This window comes from Takifugu flavidus, chromosome 10 (assembly GCF_003711565.1).
Source record: "Takifugu flavidus isolate HTHZ2018 chromosome 10, ASM371156v2, whole genome shotgun sequence".
In the NCBI taxonomy this organism is placed as follows: Eukaryota; Metazoa; Chordata; class Actinopteri; order Tetraodontiformes; family Tetraodontidae; genus Takifugu; species Takifugu flavidus.
The window spans coordinates 15,331,999-15,356,600 of NC_079529.1; the positions used below are offsets into that span (position 1 = coordinate 15,331,999).

A 24,602-nucleotide genomic window follows, 5' to 3' on the forward strand; every position below is an offset into this window, starting at 1 on the left:
CATCTGGTGATGGTCCAGTTGTTGGGATGGCCTGGTTAGCTTTCTCTCTGATAGCTAGAACTTTGCATATGTATATAGTGAAAATAAAAACAGTGACACCTTTGGGGAATTTCAAGTGTTTTTTTTTTGTTTTGTTTTGTTTTTTAATTGTGATTTTAAAGTAAAGGTTCTATAGCAGTAATTAAAAGGAGTCACTGCAAAAACAAAAAATTCACCCAAAACTGCACCATAGTAATAACATAACAATAGAAAATGTTACAAATGGTATTACATTAGAAAATCTCATTGCAAGAAAACTTCCAACTTAGTCACTGTATATTTATGGTAATAAGACATTTTAGGGTCAGGCACTTATGAGAATCACTGTATCAAAATCAAGCATCTGTTTAACAGGGAAAAAGATAGAAATGCATAAAGACAAAGAAACCCTATGAAGTATTTCCCATTATTGTTTTCAAATATCACCTGAAGCATTAATGACATAACCTACCAGGCTACAGCACAGGTCTGTTGTACACATTCAGCACAGCCTCCAATAAAACCAGTGAATGAAGGAAAAATCAAATGTGAAATAAACCTGTCACTAACTGTCCAGTTAGTAGAAATAAAGCTTCTATGACCAGTTCTTAGAAGCCAGCATAAAGACAGCTGAGAGTCCCAAAACAGCATTACGAATCATGTAAACAAAAACACGGGGTGGATGCTGCTCCAAAATGAACAGTAGATCTTCATACAATTTTAAATATTTTAGAGTTTAGACAAAAAAACACAATTATAACCATGCAGATTTTGTATCAAACAAATATAGGTTAGAATATTTTCACAAATCTACAAAAATTATCTCAAAAACCAATGTACCAATGGGTAAATCCAATACAGGCTTCAGTAATAAATATTCAAACTATAATTAAGTTAACACATTAAATACAACCAGGCATTTACATGGCACTTGTGAATTTAATTTGATGTCTTTGGTTTATTTCTCAAATACATGTTTAGAACATAAATAAATTTCTCTGAGGCCAAAAAAAGAGATGCACAGAATGTAAGAAACTGCTTAACACCCTGAGATTAAATTCTATACATTTTTTGGAGACTTTTCCCAATCAATTCAAATTATTCTCCAGCTTTATTATATCCACTGTACAATGACGGCACTATAGTCTGAATAAGGGCAACAAATTTCAATTGTGAACACCTTTAGGAAAAATTTGATACACTGATTCGTTCTGCTGCCCGAGTGGCTCGGCTTCACTAACTGTGCGTGTTAAGTATCGACAGCCTGACCATAAATGTGAAACCTCGGCTCAAAGCACTGGTCAATAAATCTAGGCAGGCGCATGTATACAGTATGTGAACGTACTTGTTTGTGTGTGTCTGTATTGGTGTGTTCAAGAGAGAGATTGAAAAGAAGCAGCAAATGATACATTCATTAGCCCAGCACTCATCCAATAATATACATTGAATCTACAAAATAAGAGAAAATCTACTGTCAAATTCCTGCGTCTTTTGCAAAAAAAAAAAAAAAAAAAAAAACTCAAGCAAAATTATATCTGTAGATTAATCTGGAAAGCCAATAGAACAAAGAAAATAATGGTAACCAATGGTAATATTGGAAGAATGTAAAGATCTTTTTTCCATGCTCCAGAGGAGGGGCTGCCAGGCTTTTACATGATGGCGCAGTCTGGTTTGACACGGCTCTGGTGGAAGAAGTGACACAACATTAAGATAGTTAGACAACTAAAAAGCATTCAAGTTTTAAAACTAGTAGCCGTCATTGGGGAACATGTATTCTATCACATCCCAGACACCAAAAAGATGCTCTGGTCTTGAAAATGAAAACTTTCCTCTTGACAATCATCTCTTTGATTTCAAGTGTGTAAAACTTCATACATATACCGGTACTTTACTTTTTAAATCAATATATATACAAGCGTAATTTAAGTTTTACACATTTGTTGTTGTTTTTTTTTAACTTTTTTCCCCACTTATTTATTTTTATTTACATTATTTTTTTACTTATTTTAATTCATTTTATTTTTTTACTTATTTATTTCTGCATGCAGAACTTTATTCCAGAAAACTATGGCTACATTTACACAGATGGCCTGATTTACTCCTCAAATAGACTCCTCTCCTCTATCTACAGGTATCACTGACTTCACTTGAACATTAATGACATCACACACAAAGCGTTATTTACAGAAGTGAACATGGCTAACTCCTAAGTCCTAACCTGGCTGTTCGGACCACGGTCGCATTACAAAAATACACTACATATCAATAAAAAAGAAGAGATAAAGGTGAAGTCATGGAAAACAAAAAGCCCTCCAGGTGGCACCACCCTCCCCCACCAACATCTCTTTTCTGGAACAAATTAACAACTGTTTCTCCTGCTTCAAAGACGACTACCGACCAGCCCCATATCCTCCAACAAAATCAGGCACTACAAGTACTGCAAAAAATTGACACAAGGACCAGGACCAGATAAAGTATCAGGAAGGGTGCCCGAATCTTCAATGGCTCACTGTGGCTAGCCACAGTCCCCACCGCCTGAAAGCTGCTGGTACCCAAATCTTCTACCATCATAGGGCTGATTGATTAGCAACCCCTGGCTCTGACACCAGTGATTATTACCAGTGCATCAACAGACTGGTGCTACAACCTGTCAAGGGTGAAATCCCACATGGCCTTGAATGACACCGGATCTGCACATCTCTGAGGACCTGAGCTGAATTGGGAATACCAACTACACCATTAAAAACCACCTAGCAGCACCTCCTCTTTCTGACAATGCTGAGGAGGAACAGACTCCCTCTACTTTTGCAGAGGAATTTCTATCCCTGAACAATAGCGTGCACTAATGGGGTCTGCAGTGTGGTACACCTGTAGCACCACAATGGAATAGAAATAGCTGAGGGTGAGACCCATCCAGGACACTTCCTGGTCACCACCTCTCCCCTCAGTCCTGAAAGAAGTGAAGGGGGTGCAGAGGATGCAGAAGATGGGACACGTAGCTGATCTATAGAAATTGTGGCTAAAAGGAGTTTCTTTTTCTCTTGTTGAGCAAAGACAAAGCTTATATTATATTTGTTCCTTTACCCTGTTTACATGTTTTTGATTTCTACAAATAAAATCAGCACCAACAAAGATTTACTTCCAAACAGAGGTGGTGTGTAAGGTTAGCCAGCCAAAGCTGTTCCCTGGAAGAATGACGTCTCACAGACCCTCGGTATTTGGGGATTAATCTACAAAAACCTAAAACGCTGGTGCAACCCTTTATAGATTTCTTCTTAGATCAGCAAATGTATCGTTGGCAGAAACTTTTTGACTAAGATTCATGCAACATAAGTAATATTAATCTGTAATTAAATATAATTAGAATAAAATTCTCTTGCCAATAAGAATTAGTTATGATATATTCAACTGATTCTGCCATTAAATATTAGCTTTCCAATAGCATCAGCACTAGGATCCCTCCATTTGAGCCTGGTCCTGCTCCAGGTGGGACTGTCCCCGTCACCGTTCCTTGTTGCATTCAGGCCCCGGATGCTACATAAATAAACATGAATTTAATTTAATTTTTAATTTTATAACAACCTGTCTTGGTTCATTGGCTCCAATGAAAAAGGAATGTCCTACGAGGCCTTCAGGTAGACCCCCGCTGCTGTTAACACCTGAGCCACGTTCTGATGTTTGCCCGCAGGAGTCACAGATCACAGTGCGGCTCCTCAGGTTGTACTCATTATCTGCGCCGCTTGTGCTGTGGGCACCCTGCAGGGGGCGACACACACCATGTTGACTTAATACTGTGGCTCCACAGTGGCATTCTCCCCATTGCAAAATGCAATTTACCATGTCATCGTCATCTTCATCATGGAACAGGCTACGAGTCACTTTCCTCATGGCCATTTCCTAATTGGTATAAAAGAAATAAATCCTTGCAGTAAAATGAAAAAGAAATCATAGTCAAATGTAAAGAAATGCAAGGACTGACCTCTCCACTCGTGTTATAAAGAGTGGTCTGGAGGTCGTCACCTGTACCCCAGGAGTTCTGATTCTTCCACACCAGGTCAGTGGGGGGGTTGTGTGTTGCATTTGCAGAGGCAGCCCAGACCTGCAGAGAGTTTCATGAGGACACAAAAATCTAAGGACAATTCATATGTATTACAATGATTTAAGCACATGAGGATGGCAAAAATAAATATATAGAGGGGTTTATTTATCTAATAATTAACTGATTACTTTTAATTGGAATGACTGATTTGATGTTTTATTCTGCATAGAGCCTAATAAAAGGAGAATTTAATGTAAACAGGAAAAAAAATCAGAACCTTACAGTGACAGTTCCTCCAGCCTTCAGAGTGAACTTGTGAGGAAATTTGTACGTAATGGGGCTACCATTACCTACTTGCCTCTTCACCTGCCAGTTCCCCAAACACTGATCCTGCAAGAACAACCACAGGGATTTATTTGTAGCTGTGAAAACAGTAAACCATAAATTAGAGCCTACTCAACTGGTGGCCTTTGGGCCAGTTCTGGCCTGCCAATCAAGTCAAGTTGAAATTCGACTCTTTACACTAGTTTTAAATACCTATAGTAAATACACAATCTCTCCTATTTGTAACTGAACTCAATGGATTCACGGATTACCAATTGTCAATAAACACACCATGTGCAACAACTCTTCTGAACTACTTAGATTGCGATGCTCTGCCCCACTGTTAAGTCTTGTAACTACAACACCAGACTAAGAATAAAAAGACCTGATTCAGAAAGTCGTCAATTTATGTGTGCATGTGTTGAAAGTGTCCAGGGAAGGCTAACGTGTTGACATAGGGGTTTAAATGGTCATCAGCAAAATAATAAATAAATCTCACAATTCTCATGTTCGACAAAACAGCTGGATGAGGGACAGATGTTTTAGCCAAAGAGATTTTTGAAACTCTTGACTAGACTGAAGAACTCTGAAGTTCTGTCCCTGGCAATAACTGACACAGTTCAACATGTGCTACAGGCGATTTTCCAGAGATTCTTTTTTTTATGACCTGGGAGTGGAAGCTTGCTTGTTACGGACGGAGCTCCATTAATTAATGGCCAGATGGCTTGTCTGTCTTAAGGGTGTGTTAAAAACAACTATAGCCACAAGTGCGTCTATTATTAATTTAATCCAGTGACCAATGATGCTTGGCTCATCATACACCTGTGATTCCAGGTTCTCGCTTATGCAAGTCAATAAAACGAGTGCCCAGACCCATTTTGACTACAGTAATCACTGTTTGGAACACACAGCATCACACTAACCTCATCAGCTTTGTTGCTGAGACGGACAAACTTGCCATCCAGGTCAATTTCATCTACTGTGATGCGCCCACTGGCTGAGGCGTGCTGGCTAATGCGCGTTTTTGTCACAGTGGCGCCCACCATGCTGGAGGTCTCACTGTCATTATCATTGTGACGGCGCTTCTTGCTGCCAGAGGAATTACGGCTGCTGGAGGCGGCGGTGCCAGAGACGAGCAGGCGGCTGGTGTGACTGTGCCCTGAGGCCGAGGCCGAGGCTCGCGTTACTGTAACCTTGGGCGGAGGGCTTGGTGACAGACGCAGCCTGAAATGGGAAGAAGAAAAGATAAATCTGTAGCCCTTAACCTCTCATTGTCACAAAGACTGCATTTCCCCATTCCTCTGATCCAGAGCTCATCTAGAATTTACCTGAGCCTTCTACAATAGCCACACAGTCAGGTTTTCTATCTCAAATATATAAACCGATTCCCCTTTACATCATTAACAGGCAGTTGTCGCTTCTTGAGGATGGATATAAGTGAAAGTAATACAAGTTCTGAAGAAAAAAGCCACAATAAAGGCTACAGGTCTGCAAAAAGATTTTCTAAAAGACTCAAAATAGATTATACAACATTTCTTTTGTTTCTGAAAATTTAGTATTAATAATAATTTAAAAATTTTAAAAAAATTGCCACTGACATTTACACCCAGGTTGTAACTGAATGTTCATTATTATGAAGGCGTAATGTGCAAAATGAATGGTTTATGCCAAGAAATGTAAAAATCGAAACATCCAACTGTCTGAATTCTTGTTTAAGAATCCTTCTTTCCATACTAACATTGATTTACTTTTGTTTCTTCCATCTCACTACAGTCTCACCTCTCCTCTTCTCCCTCGAGCAGTTTCCGGTAAGCACTGATCTCCATGTCCAGGGCCAGTTTTATGTCAAGCAGGTCCTGGTATTCATCCAGCTGCTGCTGTATCCGAAGACGTGTCTCAGCAATCTCTTTTTCTTTACCTTCCAGCCTCCGACGCATCAGGTCACGTTCCCTTGATAGAGTCTCTTCCAATTCACACACCTTGGCCTCACTTGCTTTCAGCTAGTTGAAACGGAGCATGTATGCAATAGTTAAATTAAATAGTAGTATAATAATAGTTAAATTAAATTTAAAGCCGTAAAACAAACTGCGGTTACTCTGCAGTTTTGGGGGTTTTTATGACTGGAGTACACCAATACAATCTTTCCCCTATTGCCCAGCATGTGTGTCTCTGCTATTACGTCAATCTTATTACAATGCATGAAAAATTCTTTATGAATACCTGTTTCTGCAGGATGCTGAGCTGACCAGACATGCCCTCCAGCCGAATGCGGGTGTGTTCCAGCTCTTCATGGGCCGCTCCAACCATGGTGCTGTTCCTGTTGGCTGACAGACGAGCATTCTCCAGCTACAGAGGGAAAAGGCATCCTATAAAAATGTACCTTTGTAAATGCTGATTCCTCTAGTTGGAGGCCAATGCAAAAAGAGGAACATAGTTTTAGCTTTCAACCTCAGGTAAAATTAATCAGACACTGTAAAAGCCCAAAACATCTTATCAATTGGTGTATTAAAGCAGACATAAATGTGTAGATAAAACAGGGGGAAATGGAGAGCTGTAGAGAATAAAATGCCATAATTATGTCTGTAAACTTGTTCCTCCTGTTGCCCCAACCTTAGAGTTGTAAGTCTTCTCAATCTCCTCCTTGTACAGATGGAACTGGGCTTCATGTTGCCCTCTCAGCTCAGTCAGGGCATCAGCCATCTTAGTCTCAAAGTCCCTCTGCCGTCCACCATCAATCTCCACTATACGAGACTCATACCGACGCTTGGACTCGCGCAGTTCCTGCAAACATTCAGGAGTCAGCCTAGATATGTTTACTGGTCTCCATTACTCACCCAGAGTTTTTAAACTTAATTAGAAATATAAATTTAATTTTATCATATTCTAATAAATTTGTACACTTTCACTGTGCTTTTCAAATACTTTCCAAGGTGAAGAGCTGGAAACAAATCAATAGGCTAGGTAAAGAAGAAAGGTAGTGCAGACGACTAACAGAGCTCAGTAAAAATAGAAGTGCAGAGGTGAAGTGTGCAAACCTCATTGTGGATATTCCTCTGGAACTCCAGTTCCTCCTTAAGGGTCTGTAGGCGGTTTTCTGCATCCACCCTCCTCAACATTTCATCCTGTAGCTGCCTCTTTGCATCAGCTAGGCTTCCCTCCAACTTGGGGAGAGGAGTTCAGAAGGAGGAGATATTTGTTAATAGAGCACGGAAACGCATCCAGCTCCACTCGTTGTATTTTGTAGTTGATCAGTAGAACCAGGAGGTGGCGCAAAGTCACAACTATATCTAGAGCTGCATTGGTCAGGTTCATTGATAAATCCCACAAAAGAGAGAAAGAACCCTTGTCTTCTTTTATATTTTGTGGTCAGACAATCTATCTCAAAATTTCACATTAAATTAAATCCAATTAGACAATCCTACACTATGGCTACAGACCAAGACAGAGAAATAGATTCAGTAACGATACCATAATTTGCAAAGAATAACAGACTGCAATTTGGGCCATTTCTGAATGCCTTTTGGCCGCAACTAAGCTTTGTGTCTTGTCCTGTCACAGATGGTCAGTCTTCAGTTCCTACCTTTGCTAAATGGGCTTTGAGGTCTTTCACTTCAGCCTCCAAAGTTCGTTTCTCCCCCAAGGCAGTGGAGAGGGAAGCATCTTTGGAGTTGAGTAGAGCCTCAAGGTCCCTCAGCTTGCCCAGAGCAGCCTCCAGATCTGACTCCTTTTTAGCATTTCTGCAAAGAAATAAAATGATACTCATTAAGTTTGTGTTCCAAACAGTTTAGTCAAATTCAATCATTGTGACCTTAATTGCAAATTCACTTAAAATGGCTCTTTTCCGGTTTTATACATATCTTGTTCATACCAGAGAAATTGTCTGAAGAATCCAGGAGAACGAGCTTTAGATTACACTAACTGCACAAACACACGTACAAAAACATGAAGTTATTTGGTTTGTAAAATGTCACCACCAGATTTAATCTGAAATAATCTGGATGACAATTATAAACCTTGAAACAGATGGGGCACAAACATACGGCATTGCTTTTTTCAGACATAAAAACACAACTACAAAAAAAAGACAAAAGCACAATTGGCAAAATGTTCTTTCCAGATAAAGAAAGTGTAAACTATCCATCTTTGCAAATATGCAATCAAGCTGTCCAAGACTCTGAATCCATTCAAAGTCTAGAGCAGAACAACACGTAAACAGTCTCTACTTTATTATGTGAGCAAGTTATGTGTGCTTGCATTCAAGTAATTGTATATTTGATTAGGAATGCAGAAATAGACCAAATATAGACTGAAGATGTACCTACTCCATTTCCAAAATTACAGCACAACAAAATGTATCAAAAATGTACAAGAGAAAAATATCATAGAAGAAAGAACATAAAAAGAAAATGTGCATATTGAAGAAGGTATATTGACATTTTCCGCTTCCACAGTAGATGTCTTCATATCCATGTGTTTAGAAAAAAGTTATAGAACACTTGATTTTATTTGTAAAATATGTATCAGCAGTGCGATGAATGGGTGGCAATCACACCTGAGGTCAATTTAGCGTTGCCAATTCCCTGATCCACCAACTGCTTATCTTTGGACTGTGGGATAAGGCCTGAAGACTAAAAGAAAACCCACAAAGACACAGGGAGAACATACAAACTCCAGAGAACACCCACTGACTCTCAGTGGATTCAGTCCAGAATTTATAATGTACACACTAAATCTTTTTTTAAGTGATTGGCTTTAAAGAATATATTTTCTTTTAACTTAAATATCCACCTCTGATAGGCTCTCGCTTTTAAACAGATGATGTGGATGCCTTTGTGGGGAAAGCAGATTATTTAGAAACGTGCTGATGTTACACTTTAAACTGAGACTGAAGATCCGTCCCCCATATCAGGTAAGTAACATAAGAACCTCTGTCTGCATTTAAGTTGAATATACTACACAATTTCACCAGACTAGATCACAAAGCTGCAGCAGAGAAAATGTCAACTTACAACTCTGTACTGAATTGCACTGAAAATTTTTATGATAGTTTTAATTGGAATTAAAGCAATTTGAAGAACAATGTATCTCCATTGCTGGTTAGATTCCTACGATTCCCAGATGCAACTTCCTGGAAAGCACTGAACTCTAGTTTTACAGTAAATGGGTTTTTTGCAACATTATGTCCAATAAGTCACAGGATAATCATATGCTAGGCACTCCCACAGATCAATGTGGAGAGTAGGTAGTTATGCAAAGGCTGTGTGCATTTCAGCAATTTTTTTAAAATTGTATTCAACAAACTGTAGCCTGTCGGGATATCGAGTCCACAAGTTTAACAGGGAGGAAACAAGTGTTATCTTCTGATACCTGGTGCATATTGTACCACTAAAGAGAAGGGACTTTACTTGCAAGGCTTGTCACATGCGCCCGGGTATTTTTGCGAAAAAAAGAAAAAGAAAAAAAAATGTAATTCACACCAGCAGATTTTTTAAAACGCTCACTGCGCCAAAACAGCCATTTAATGCATTAGCCCCTCACCTGCCAGGCTGTGAGGAAGCAGACAACTTTCTTTCGCCACTGATGGGCGATCACATCATGGGGGTTTGTCCTTCGCTGTGAGCGACCTATTCAGCTCAGTGGGCTTCTTCCTGAAAAAAGGTAGTTTTTCCTCGCCACTGTTGCTTATTGGGGTCAGTCCCTGGGATTCAGTAAAGTGTCTCGGTAAAGAGACATTTTTGATTGTAAAAGACAAATAAATGAATGAAGATAAATTGAATTCTCAAAGTTGTCCCACCAACTTGATCTCCTAGCAGCAGCAACTATTGTGGCAACTGTGATGGTTCCTGCATGGTTGTGTAAAAGTGATCTCCACAGTGGCACCATACCAAACAGTCCTCACAGCTGTCAGAATATAAGCAGACTAGAATATGACATCACAAGCAAACCAACACCTTGCTCATCACTTTTGCTTCTTCACATATAAAAGCACGGAGCAAAAGTGCTGTCGGCAGCTCAACTTAGGTCCGAACTGAATGGCTTGTTTCGAACATGTACCAACTACCGACTTTGTCAACATAATGATTTCAGTTATGAGAAGCATACATACTCCAAGACAAAACTGATAATTGGCCTGCAATATATAAACAAAGGCTTTCTGATGGTCCCCTTTCTTAAGTTTGTGTAAATACCTCAGGTCTAATGACTCTAATTATCCGATTACTTCCACCTATCGCCTTTTTATGGTCATGTTATGACCTATGCTATGATTCTCTTATCACTGCAGGTTTGTTTTGAGAAATGAGGTAAAGAGAAGAGTCATTATTCTCTATCATTTTAATTTTATACAGAAAATTGGTTCTACAGGAAAAGTAAGGTGGACTTACACTATATGGACAAAAGTATTCAGACTGTAATAATACTATTCAAATAGATGTGCTTTAATGTGGAGTTGTTGCGGCATTTGTGGGTCTTATTTTGTGTTCCTTCCACCAACTGTTGCCACAAAGTCTTGTTATAGTAAAGCATTCACACAGCCTTCCAATGGAAAAAGCTTAAGCCCCAGTGCACGACATTTTCAGGCAAAAATGCAAAACTTTAATTCCATGTGGCCGTTCACAGGAGAATGCCTGAAATGGAGGGAAACGAAAGATATGAAAAGCAGAGCAAAGCATTTCAAAAAACGCTAACACATTATTGTCAAGTAAACGTAAAACAGAGCGTTTACAGCAATTTCAGCCATGTGCACTACTGCTGCAGGCAGCTGAGCTCGCGAGAGCAGTCGAAGACCAAAAACAGGCTTAAAAGAAGAACGTTGAGGGTAGCAGAACCATATCAACAATAACTACCAATGCACATTCTCTGCTATTTTAGTTTTAAAGTTCAGGGTTGCTCATAGAAGCTGAAAAACTTTGCTGAGCAAATGTTCACTGTTGTGATCAACCTCCAAGGATGAAAGTCTCTCCTGGGGTTTCCCAAGGCCATTAATAACTCCATAGCTCTCTGACAGTGCATTACAGCACTCTTGGAATGGAACTGCTGTTGTTCCTAAATGCTTCCTTATTATTATTATTATTATTATTATTGCACAGGTGGCATCCTTCACAGTACAGTGCTTGAAGTCATTGAGGTCATCAGAATAAAACAATTTCAGTCACAAATATTTGAAAATGGAGACTGCCTGTCCAGGTGCTTGACTTGATACACCAATGGCAAAGAGGATGGTTGAAAAAGCCTGAATTCAATCATTCAGTTGACCCACTTGTGGCCAAATACTTTAATCCATGTAGTGCTTTTCAAATTCAAAGTCTCCAATGTAAGAAAAAGCTTGTTTTCCTAAAAGTTAGTTTACATGTTTTGTGTCAGTCATAAAAGACGAAATTAAGAACAAGCAAACATCTGTAACTTAAGGTTTTTTTTTACTATATATTCAACTTTGTCATTATTCCTCACACAGATGGAAATGTCTCCACCAAATTGCTAAAAATATAAAGGCCAATCTTATCTCACCATGTTTCTTTTTAACACGAGAAATGCTTTTCCTTAAAAAAAATTGGTTGGCAGCCTATAATACAGAAACACAGAAAAAAGAGAAGTGGGGGATAATAGAGCAGAGAAATTTGAGGAAGAGTGAGGAGGAGGAGGAAAACCGAGGAATGCACTGGCAGAGCTCCCAGCTTCATGGATGACTCACAGCTATCTTTGTGCACCAGAGGAACACGAAATGAACCCCACCTTGTGAAGAGAGACAGGGAACCACCCCTTTTCCTGTTTTGCTATTCTTTTGCTATGGCAACTGGGTCTTTTCAGGTCTGCTGGCATGCCATTTCTACCACACTAAATACTGTTTAAGAGGGGGGTAAGTGTAATTTCTTCACTAAGCACAACTTTTGTTTCAACAGTTTATCAGTTTTTTCTTTTGTTTAAAACAGTTTCTTTTGTTTGAAACAGTTTCTTTGCACATGTGTGCTTACGGGTTTTTTCCTCCTCATTCATGATTTTAGATTGCTGTACAAATATCAGTAACTACTGGACCCTTGAATTCCTGCCCAGGATTATTTGCAATATATTCTAAATTTCCCTAATTTATTCCCAATGGGACAAACAATGAGCCCCACAACATATATGTACACATGAAGCTGTACACATACAGCACGTACACAAAGACACTTGAAATGTATTTTCCCAATTGAGGAACTTTTGGCAGTTGTGCACGAGCCACTAGCGGACAGGCACATCTGCTAAAGCTGTGCATGAGAAATGCCTGAATTTTACTTCTTTCATGCATGAGGCTATAATGGCATAGTGTAAACAGTATGTTTTTAAACATACATAAACAAATAAACATACATACACACTGATCCAGCAAGCTGATGAGGGCACACATGGGTGGGGTTTCCGGATGAGTCATTAATTAAATTCTGATGATAGAAGATGATAGAACATTCATAGGAAAAGGAATTAAAAAAAAAAAAAAAAAACTATTGGCAGAAAATAAAAAATGCCAAGTAGCACTGTGTTTATGGACTTATACTATATCTGGTTTTAATAGAGCCAATAAAATCCAAGATTTAATTGGTACTAAAAATTTCTTTTTTTGCATGAGAAAAACAAGAATTGTGTGTTTGAGCATGAGACATGTTACTAGGAAAATGACACAATTTGCAAGGGGCTTGCCATACACATCTACATCTGAACCAAGGTCCTCGAGTTTTAGTCCAAAAGCAGAAAATGAACTTCTCAAAAATGTCTGCTTTTATCTCTTTTAGTTGTATGAGCTGTAACGACACTCATTCTCTCAGGCGCTGCATGATTTGTCACGCAGACTGCAATTAACTTAATATGGTATCAAGCTTCATGAAAATGTTCAAATCTACTCTTGGTGAAGCTACAAAAGTGTGTTATAATCTCCTATTGAGGGACAAATGAGCTGCAGGGAGAAGGAGCCCTGCTTTATTCACCATGAGATAACAAAAACCCGATGTGGACTTTATGAGACCATAAGGAGTTTGTGCCAGCATTTTTTTACAGTTTGGGTGGATGGAAAAAGGGATTTGATACTTAACACAGACTGTGGCTCCCACTTGAGCACTTCCACGCAATGATCAAATGGAACTGTATCAAATACAAATAAGAGCTGTGCGCACCGGAGAAATACCACAAACAATAGATTAACTACCATGATGAGCTATAAAAGCTCAGGATGAAGCAACATTGTGTTTCCAGGCTTTCCTTCCATTGTTTAAACTGTTCACTCTTGGAAAACTCCACTCATAAAAAGCTTTTTTTCCACATAACTGCCGAGAAGAACATATGGCCAGTACAATGATTAAAAAAAAAATTAGTAATTTAGTTGTGTGGACGTGCACTGCTCTTAAAAATGTCCACGTGATTTTCAAAACAAGAATTAAACCAAGCTGGAAAATTCCTGACCACAGAGCAACAGTTTTCTCTGAGTTCAAAAAGTTTCTTGGGAAAAAAAAAAAAGAAAACCAACACATGCCGACTACATAAAACTTTATAAACAGCTTGTTCTGCCTCTATTTATTTCAAAAGGCTTTTTCAGGATTGAAAAGCCAATAGATGTTACATAACTAAACAGATGGAATGGAAACTGTGCTGGAAAGATTTCTTCCCAACAAGACCACCCTCCTTCAGGTTTTGGGGTTTTTTGTAACCAGTTTCTGCACTTTATAGTCTAAGGCATTTAATGCACATATCCATGTGTAAAATATCTTCATAGTACAACCTGTGAATCATTGTAAACTATTGTAACTGTACACATTGTACATACTGCATTTATTTATTTATTATTTTACCTGCACTTGCAGCTCTTTTTGGACTTCTGGTTAGAATGTAAACTGCATTGTTGCACTGTACCTGTACAATAACAATAAAGATGAATCTAATCTAAAAGACAAAAGCAAAGGAGCTCTGGAGTCCAACCATCTTGGTTTCATTTTCTCCGGCCCAGATGTGAGGGAGACATTAAGGACTTGGCTGGTGCTTAAGACTCCATTAAAACACACACACACACACACACACACACGCGCACACACACACACACACACACACACGCACACACCCCCAGACACCCATCCCCACCACACACACACACACACACACACACACACACACACACACACACACACACACTCACACACTCACACACTCACACACTCACACACTCACACACACACACACACACACACAGCAGAAAAGGTGAAATAAAACCACAGAGAGCAGCTTAGCAAACCATTGTAACAAGTTCTTGCCAACAAAAGGCAAAACCAACACTTGGACATCAATAAAGCCAACAGAGACAGCATATTTACAGGCTAACACATGTGTTTTCCATTATAGCTCCGTAAGAGTGATATAGAACAACTACAAAACAGGGAACCACTGTTACGTCTGATGCTGCTGTAATGGGCAGAAAAGAGCAATAGTATATATAAATAAATGAATGAATGAATTCCCGATTCCAAAAATGTAATAATTTAAAATCAACTTGCTAAACCACAGGCAAGATTTTTTTTGCATTTGAGTAAAGTATCAATTACCCTAGTAGCTGTTTAATTTGTTTAGCTTTAACATGTTACAAAAAATGTATATCACAGCAATAGACTGCACACAAGCAAGTTTTGGTCTCCATCTCCTGTATATATATTTAGAAAGTACTTTTAAAAAAATAAAAAATAAAAGGGGGTTTTAATTATTAATTAACAAAAAACTATAGTTAGTACATTTAATCAAATGTTTTATGCTGAATTTTAAAAAAATGAGACACATTTTTAATGCTACCCTTCATAATTACATGTTTCCTCGATTGTCTAATAAAAGCTGACTCAGCAACTCTTTCCTGGAAAAAGGCCATTGATTTTTTAATTATTTGCACCTAATTTACCCTGCTACAGGTTCTCTCTGGACTACTGACTACACCCCACATCGTTTAGCCCTGTAAATTCAAAACTTGCAAATGTTTCAGTACAAGAAGAAGCTGCAGAGCTAATTGCTGCTTCTGAAATGAATCAGAATACATATGATGCGTAAAGAACTTGTATCCACACATTTGATATTATTATTAGAAATGTCTATTGTTTGCTAGCATTATGCATACTCTTTAAAAAGGTCTAGTTCAGGTCCAGACCATTTTTTTTTAATAACTTGTCTTCCTGTCGACAGCTACTCTGCCAATCATGTAAGTAAGACTATTATTAGACTACTGTCATTAGTCTAGTCACAGACTATCAATAACAACAATAGAGGTTCTTTTCCTGAGATGGTGTGCCGTGGCCTGGACTCAGCCATTTTAGGAAAAGAAATGTGGGACTTCTATCTCTCAAAGGAAGACCAAATGTTTGCCTCAGGAAAAATAGAGAAACATGGCTAATGACCACATTTCCCCTTTCTTTCTGTTTAACATCTGTTGGGCATAAAAACACAGATCTGTTATTTTATTAGCACTGCTAATGAGAAATCGGTTTTTTGTACCAACAAAATGAGACTATAAAAGAGCCAAAATGAAAATGTGTTCACTTTTATAATAATTATTAAAATGAATAAAAAAACATTAAGAAGATCATAGTGATCTACTGGACTCATGGAACTAGAATGGGATGCATTTTATACATTTGTTCTCTGTAAGCAACAAAGGGTGGAATAAATATTCCTCTAGTTATCAACAGACACAGTGTTTAGCCTGCTCCTGTAAAATTGCTGTTCATGAGACACATTCTGCTTCACAAAAGCTTTATTTAAGGTGTGTAAGGAAAACTCTGCCACACCTATCAAACCTGCTGCCCCACCTGGGTCACAACTGCCCTGACAGGGTACCGGCAAACCACACAAATCCCAGTACTAAGAGGTGTGGCTTAAAAAATGGCTGTTTAGCATTCTATTTATTCAAACAGATCAGAATTTAACTTTTTTTTAAAATGACTTTTACATATTCTGAAGGATTTCTATCATTTTTATATGTAAAAATTGATTTTTTGGAATTCATGTTTGCGACAACAGAAGAGTAGGAAAAAAAAATCAGTAAGATTTAAGTACCGTGAATTTTTTTTCCCCTCTCACATCAAGGAAAAACAATTTATTATCAACCTCAACATATTTTATTATCCATATGAAATGTCTGTGGTCTTCCTGGGTGGAATGCTGGGTAAACCTAGATCTGCACAGTCAAGACAGATATGCTATTTAGGGATAATATAGTTTTACACATAACTCTTTAGCCCAGAAGCTAAATCCCTGATCTGTTTTATTACCAAGCATATTTGGCCTTTTCCTTCCTGGCTGTCTTTGAGCAGGGGTACCCAGATCCAGTCCTCGCAGGCTGTGGACCACCCGAGTTTTCTGCCTGGTAGGACAGAAACCCCCGCTCGTCCACATAGTTTTTAATTATATACAAGTCAAATAATCCTCAAAGGAACAAGGGTTGTCTTTCTGGCTGGACAGCTTGACGTTTTAGAATGTAGTATTTAGGCATACAAAGAGACAGTGTTGGGCCTTTGGGCTATGGAGGGTGTGTCTGGTCAATAAACGTCCCCGCCTGCTGTTGTGCATGCAAAAAAATAATAAAAAGTCAAGGAGATGGGAGACTTGGTGGCCTAGTGACACCAAGTGAGCATTAATCACCACAACTTATGAACTATGGGTTAGAGTGAGTTACCAGGAAGTCCAGTCTAAAGACTATAAAAAAATACCTCTGAGTCACCACCCCATCACATGGCCAAATGATTACCAGGGAACTATGGGAACCAAACATTCCAGTTAAGAGTACATGAGAAGAATTTACTTTTTTTTTTTTTTTTAAATTAAGTTTTGACACTATACCCATTTTTCTGCACTTAGAAAGTAGGTACAGCCTTGTGAACTTCTGGTTGCTGTTTGTAGCCAAGTCTGGTGTACTCTAAATACTGTACAAGAACATATGGGCGTACTGTAAGTGCTTGTGCATCAAATGCTTCTCCTACCTAGCCTTCAGCTCCTTGTGTTCCTCTTTGAGCTTACTCAGCTCTAGTTGCAGGCGTGCTCGATCCTTAGCCACCTGGTCCAAAGTGGTGCGGGCATCAGCGAGCTCTGCCTCATAAGTCGCTTTTATTCCTGACAAGTCCCGACATACCGTGGACTCTGACTCCGTGATGCGCAAACGCAGGCTGGCATTCTCAATCTCCAGTGAGCGCACTTTGTCGATATAGACGGCCAGCCTGTCATTGAGGTTGCAGAGGTCCTCCTTCTCCTGCAGCCTCGTAATGCGAGCAGGGGACAAAGGGGTGGCAGCACCGCGTTTCTGACTTGGGGTTTCCATGGTGATCTCTCAGCAAATGGGGTGCGTAACAGGCTGTTTAGTAAAACAAACAAACAAAAGAAGGCATTAAACCCTTAGCTTGAGGGCCGCCTTCTTAGGAAACAAATGAATAAATCACAAATTGAAATGTTAGATTTATACAAATATTCTAGAATATCTGAAGCACGTGTGGATGACACACAATCAATAATGATAGACCCTTTTTCTGGTGGTTATTTCATTAGACTATGGTTTTTACCATATTTAGCAACAGTGGCAATTTAATGGATTGATTTACAATTCAGAACGCATAGCAACAGTGATCTAGCTACCTGTTATTTACAGTATCAACACAAATCCAGGCATTATATTGTTGACACTATGACTTACAAAACCCCTTCTAGAAGGATGTCCCAAGAAGGACTTCCAATGGGCTTCTGCTTACATGAGCTCTGCAGGATATTTAGGTTCTTTTACATACAATTAATTTCTGAATTTTGTTGTAAAATTGTGAAAATTTTAAAAGTATTTTTAATGATCAGCTTCCCTTCTAAAATGACAGAACATGCAAAAAAAAGCTTCCTTCATGGCCATGTTTTACATGTGGAAATCATGGAAATGGCAATAATAGCTGGTAACATAACTAATTAATTAATTAATCACAATTTGTCATTTGTTGTCCTGCCGGTTATGAAAAGGTAGCCTTCAACCGGCGGTTGGCACATCGCAAACCGACATCATTTCACCAACATGCACGCACATGTTGATGGAATGGGCACAGACCCCCCCCCCCCCACACACACACACACACACATACACCCAAGTGATCTTGAGACTAATGCTAAAATTAATTTAGAATAATCATTTGATGTCTGATAGAGTAGCATGCATTACTAGATACTGCCTGGGATCCTGCTACTCATTGCCAAATGAGAGCAAATATTGGTTGATTTTCAATGTGATACAAAGTTGTTCAACAAAACTCACATGACAGAGGCACAGTTAAAAATAACTTCTGAAGTGACTGAATACATCTGCAAGCACCATCAACCTACAATAGTTGCTCTACAGTGGTCATGTCAGCACAGAATTCTGAGGAAAGACTCAACATTACCTTGTTTTTCACGAAGCTTTCGACTGAAGCCAGAAGAAGGGATTAAGAATGAGTGTACAGACCTTATCTAGGTGTATGTGTGTGTGTGTGGGTGTGGTATGTCATACCCAATAGTTGTGTACAGAGGAGGATCCAGCGAAAAAGGCAGTCTGCTGTTGGGCGTGTGCACCTTCGAAAAATATGCCTGAACTGCTCTCCAACTTGTTGCTTACTGCACATGCACCAGCTGCAAAGAGGAAGAGTGGAGGAGGGAGCATGGAAAATGTGGGGAGTTGAGGGGGAGTCAGGCTAGACGGCACAAACAGACTGAGTATTTGGAAGCATACAGTAAATGTCGTAATTTAGCCATCTATCTCTCCCTTTTCTATTAGACGTTAAGCTGGAAGACCAGATTCACATTGGCTGTGGCTTCAGGTCTGTCATTAAAATGAACTACAGAGAATGCAGTATTCTTCCCTTTGTTTTGTTTTTTGCTGAAAACATATTCACTCTATTGGTTTTAAATTCAATGTTATAGAATATGTAAAATATGCCAAGCATTGAAACCACAGTGTACATAATAATGAATCATGAAAAAACTGTTAAAAACCCTTAGTAAACTTTTAGTATAATCCACAGCTTGTATGCCAGTGCACTGCATCCAAACAGGGCAAAAATCATGCTGCATTATCATCTGGTCTATGCAAGATCTGGTCTTCTATGTGTTTCCTTTGAGTGTCTGGAGATAGAAAGTTCTGATGTCGGAAGAAGTCTTTTGATTTATCCTCAAGATTGATCCACTTTATTTGTGTCTGTGATTGCAGTCCTAGATCGGCAAGACTGCACTTCTGTTTTTGGGCATGGGCAGGCACGGTGACTGGGTGGCCTTAACTTGGAGAGAAATCAGCAGATGAGTCACTTTGTTGCACTCACTTCCCTCAGCCCATCAGGCCTGATTTTCTACATCGGTTTATCATTGATGTATTAATCTGTTTATCATAACCCACTAGAAGAGAAATTACCTGACATTTTCAGTAGGTAGTATATATGTGTGTGTGTGTGTGTGTGTATATATATATAAATAAGCAATACAACATTGCGGTTGAAATTTGATTCAGCAACATCTAAACTATCCACACTTGAAACCACTAGCATTCAAGAATTTTATTAAATATGGGATGCATCAAGGACTCTGATTTTGAAATAAACAGCTGCTGACTCATTGCTCTCATACTGCTAAAATGTAAATAAACTAAAAGAAAAAGAAAAAAACAGCACCAGGGTGAATAAAATCCAGTTAATTTCATAAGCATCACAAACCCACTGTTTTTCATAAAATAACTGCTTTCTCGTGTTTCAATTATTGCTTTAAATTTTATTCATGCAAAAAATGTTCCATTTCTCAGCAAAATGCTGCCCGTTTTGATAGTTATGGGTTTAGAGAAAATGAGCAACGGCCGAATTAATTAAATAGGATTATCATTATCATTAGTAGTAGTAGTGGTAGTTGTAAAAGTAGTATTAGTGGCAATTGCGTAAACAGTTGGAAAATGGTCAGGCACATTAATGGGCACATCTGCCTACGTCACTGACGGTGCAGGCCTGCGCGGCGCCTCCCTGAAGCTCGTGTATGTCTGCTCGTCATTCATAAGCACAATAGACTATGGGAAGCGCCCCCTGCTGGACGAAAAACAATGAAAACTTGTGGCAACCTATTCTAACATGCGTCATAGAGTTCGAAAACAACGCAATAAAAATGTATATATAGACGCAGGTCTTAAAATATCAACGAAGGCATGCTAGCACTGCTGTTAATGGTGATATCGTCATGGAATTCTTACCATTTTTGTGGTCCCTGTCCCTTCAAGCACTGTCGAGGTTCCAGTTTATCCTCCGTACAATTGTCATTATCCTGTTCGTTCTCGTCGATTATCGTTAGCAGATCAAAGCAGATCCCTGCTATGAACGGGCCAGGCGCAGCCTTCAAACCAACACACGAGGTTGCAGGAACTCGTTGGTAATTACGAACCAGCCCACCGGAGCCATCTGGTGGTCTATATATAACATGCAGCTTCTGGTGAAAGGGTCAATTTAGAACAATATATGCAACAGTAAATAATGTGGGGGGAAAAAATAACCATATCATACTATTTATGTAAAATACCCAACTATTTAGTCTTCTTTCCCCGTGCCTGCACAGCACTGTGAGAAAGAGCTGCACAAATATGAATCTTATAAATTTTTGAATCACCTTTGTTTTTATTCTGACTGCCAGTAAACCACATTTAAAAAGAAAACAGATGACAAACTTTGTAGTAGCTTTAAAAAAAACGATATAGTTGTATTTAATGCAATATAAAAAGCACAAGAAAAAACAGCAGAAAATAAAAATACTCAATAAATACTGCTTGGAATACCAGAAGTCTAGATATTGTACGCATTCCTTGTGTCATTCATCTCTTTTATTTTTGCGCTTAAGAATGTGTCTGCATAAAATATTTTGCATGTTGTGAGATAAAGTTGAGACAGTAAATGAACCGCAACTGTGTAATAAATTAAGGCATGATCAAGCAAAGCTTCAAAATGAATCATGAAATGAGGCTTTTCGTATTAATATCACACCTGAAATGTCCATCAATGGAATCTCTGCAACCCACTTTGACAGTGACTGATGGACAGACCTGAAATAGCTTTTAAATAAATTGATCATTTAATCAAATTTGCAGTAGGGAAGAGTTGAACAACAAGCTCTTTCTTAAGGCTGATGCACTGGCATGAGGTGCCACTTGAGACTCTGCAGAGTATTTGACTGATGGGTGCAGTCACAAACCCATTTAAACAAGAAGCAGAAATACAAATCAAAAACAACATAGACCTACTGCTGCAGATATTTTGTAGGGCCTATGTGTGTGTGTTTGTGTGTGCGCAGGCACACGTATGTAATTTAAAACAAGATTACATTAAAAAATGTAATTTTTTTTATACTGCGGGGGAAAAACAGTTTTCCTTTTAAATGTGGACTAGAAATGATACATGTGTCCTTAAATAATTTTTATTTTACCTTTCTGATATTCAGTAAGATACAACATAAATTGTCAATATACATGTTGTAATACACTTCTCTCTCAGGTTCATAGATTAGATCATAAATGAGTTATGCCTGAAGGCTGCCCAATGTGCAGTCAGGTGTGAGACAGATTTATTTGTTATTGTTTATTTCTTTTTAAGGGACACACATACATGAATGGCTTAAAACTGGCAGTCTTTCATTGTGCACAGCAAAAAGCATACATCACCAGTGTGAGTGGGGATCGGGAAGAGAAATGACCAAATGCCTGTAAAAAGCAATGAAGTCATACAAACTGACTCATACTCCCAGCTGACATCACACACACACACACCCCACCCCACCCCAATCACAGCATCTGCATGCATGTGTGTCTTCAAGTGTCACAACAGGTGACGAATTTGCCTCTGTGCTTTTTTTTAAAATTGTGTTTTAAGGCCAGGTTCGTCCTGTAAAGACCTTCAGAAAATAAAAAATTTAGCTGGTTTTCACTTAAAAATATCCCAAATAATTTTGGCTTGTCTGTAAAATAGGACTCAAATATTCACTAGACTAGATCAATATTCATCAAGAAATAAATTCAAAAGATGTAATATATTATGAGGGAATTCCTCCTGGGAAACACTTTCCTAGCATCTGAAAAACTCATCTGCCTCTGAGTAAGTTGCGGTATTATTTGCATGAGGTCTTGCATCATCTCTAACAGCCTGTTCACTATGGCGCCTGCACATGGTGCTTAACCAATGTGTCCCTTTGTCCCTTTGTGCTCGCAGCAGCCACAAAATTGAAAGCAGGGCAAAATCCTGCAAGGACACGAGGCTGTGGAAGTCAAGCAAATCTCCAAACTCAACCATTTCTTTACATTGGTACAAGGAAGTAATGAACATAGTCCCTTTGGGGAATAGTCTTATAGCCTTCCTGATCACATGGATGTTTAACAAAGGTATGCCAACCTCTCTTAGCTGCTGTGGACCTCTTCGGACTGAGTTTCAATGTTGCTTTCTAAGTTATATAGCGCAGCTGTCTATGGCAGATTCACTCTGGTGGTGGGTTTGCTTATGAATGCTTGCATGTAGTGTTTTTTATTTATGCTAATGAATGATATTTTATGTTTATGTATAATCTTTATGTGGCTAATGCTATGTTAAAAATGCATGGCTCTATGGTTTCATATGTACATGTAATTAAGAATTAACAGTCAGTAAATAAATACCAGAAGATTCTCGGCAATAAAGATGCATAAAAGTTTATATTGAGGACAATAAAAGTTATGTGTTTGACAGATAAGGAATCTTCCAGTCAGTGTTCCATCAGGACACACCAAACTTGTTTTTTGATGATGACAAAGGAGTGAAACAATATCCTGGATCCATTTTTTTTTATTGATTGAAGCCATGGATTCTCAACGGACCCGCTCTACTGTAATGGATCCAGACCACCTCTCGGACAGTTGGAAATCCTTGGTGCGTTGCTAAGAAGCCAGCCCTCATCCTGTTCCTGTACCCATTTGTGTGGCCTCTATACTGGGTGGGACGGTGATCAGGGCAGCCCCCCCTGGGTCCTCGCTCTGGCCTTTCATGCATCACACATACCTGCTGTCTAACATGTGGCTCATTTGTTCGATCTCCATTATTGGGCAGAATGAGGATGTTGTCATCACACCTCAAATTCAAAGTGTCCCCACGTGTTCCCCTCGGCAACAACCCCCCCCCGGGAAGGTAGCACCTAGAGAGCACAGCTAGAGATTGACGCATGCAGTTCTACCACTCTCTCTTGGGTAACATTTGATCAAAACGTTAATTTTCAGATGAAGTGTTTGAAAAATGAGCTGCCCTACATTATGTGTTATTAAAACACAGAAGGCCTTCTTACTAGAAATGCTAAAATATTCATATCTCTCTTAGTGTCACATGCCACACTCAATCTGCCATCCAAGGCCACATGACTGCGTGTGTTTGTTTGTATTGTTTTGTTTGTGGAGCAACATAGGGAAAATACCATTTTCAAATTTATGATTAAAATTTTTTAATGTAGTTAAACTGGATCAAATGTTGTCACGAAAAATGAACTCAACAGCAATACACACACAGCCGATGCACATTTTCCTTACTGTTTAAAGGTGTTGCCTGTTGGGGGATTTATCTGTCATTCCGGTTACATAACCTAGTATAGTTAAAGCACATCCTGCAACATGTAAACCTCTGAAAATGTCTGCCTGTACAGAGTTTAATAGTTAAACTGACAAGCAAAAAACACTATTATTAAATGTTCCTTGGGGCTCTATGCAAATGATGCACCAGGATTCCTTGAGATTTGTTTTATAGTACAGAGTAAAGCCGATTTCAATTTGAGTGATAATAGCCTTTTAATTGGCATTACATTTCGAATTTTGTTATATAAAGGATTTCAGCACTCTATTCAGACACTATATATTAAATGTTTTTTTCTGTGTAATTATTGAGGGTTCATTTTTTTTAGATCTCGGAGCTGCAACTTGTTTTAAACTTTAAATGTATTTAAACAGTGAAAAATCAGACTTCACTGAGTGCATTGATTCCAGTCGCGCAATCAGAGAAACTACTGCAGGTTAGCTCTTCTCTGCTGTACTAAACCCATGCGTTCAGGCGTGGCTTCTGTCGAGGACATCTTGGAGAGTCTGTGTGCAAAACGAACAGCGCCGTTCTTTGTTCACCGGAGCTGCAGCATACCCCTTTTTTCAAACGGGAAATGTGCTGAGGCTTTCCTGCCGTTTCCCCGCTGCATAGGGTCTGCA

The 24,602-nt window shown here is 38.9% G+C and overlaps 1 protein-coding gene and 1 long non-coding RNA gene across 4 annotated transcripts; both read right to left on the bottom strand.

Annotated features, from left to right (window-relative positions):
- Nucleotides 1–118: 118 nt before the first annotated feature.
- LOC130533106 (lamin-A-like) lies at nucleotides 119–20,773 on the bottom strand. 3 transcript variants are annotated; one of them, XM_057046263.1, is made up of 14 exons: nucleotides 20,604–20,773; nucleotides 18,891–19,009; nucleotides 17,356–17,723; nucleotides 7,962–8,118; nucleotides 7,417–7,542; nucleotides 6,992–7,162; nucleotides 6,602–6,727; nucleotides 6,161–6,381; nucleotides 5,305–5,605; nucleotides 4,340–4,447; nucleotides 3,998–4,117; nucleotides 3,856–3,915; nucleotides 3,601–3,774; nucleotides 119–1,700 (listed from the first exon to the last, which is right to left on the bottom strand). In XM_057046263.1, the coding sequence occupies exons 3-14, from the start codon at nucleotides 17,688–17,690 to the stop codon at nucleotides 1,668–1,670; spliced, it is 1,932 nt and encodes a 643-aa protein (XP_056902243.1). In that variant the 5' UTR covers nucleotides 17,691–17,723; nucleotides 18,891–19,009; nucleotides 20,604–20,773; the 3' UTR covers nucleotides 119–1,667. The 3 variants fall into 3 exon arrangements, with proteins under 3 accessions (XP_056902243.1, XP_056902242.1, XP_056902244.1); XM_057046262.1 differs by having other exon boundaries at nucleotides 18,784–19,009; XM_057046264.1 differs by lacking the exon at nucleotides 18,891–19,009.
- Nucleotides 10,697–14,454, bottom strand: LOC130533114 (uncharacterized). The gene is made up of 2 exons (XR_008952483.1): nucleotides 11,888–14,454; nucleotides 10,697–11,007 (listed from the first exon to the last, which is right to left on the bottom strand). It is a non-coding gene; the product is annotated as an uncharacterized LOC130533114 (long non-coding RNA).
- Nucleotides 20,774–24,602: the final 3,829 nt, after the last annotated feature.

Bases quoted from the DNA above. Each gene is read 5' to 3' on its own strand.
- LOC130533106 (XM_057046264.1), bottom strand. From the start codon at position 17,690: ATGGAAACCCCAAGTCAGAAACGCGGTGCTGCCACCCCTTTGTCCCCT. The intron at 7,543-7,961 runs GTAGGAACTGAA...CCTCTCCCCAAG, and splicing joins TCAAAGCCCATTTAGCAAAG to TTGGAGGGAAGCCTAGCTGA. The intron at 3,916-3,997 runs GTCAGTCCTTGC...TATACCAATTAG, and splicing joins TTTATAACACGAGTGGAGAG to GAAATGGCCATGAGGAAAGT.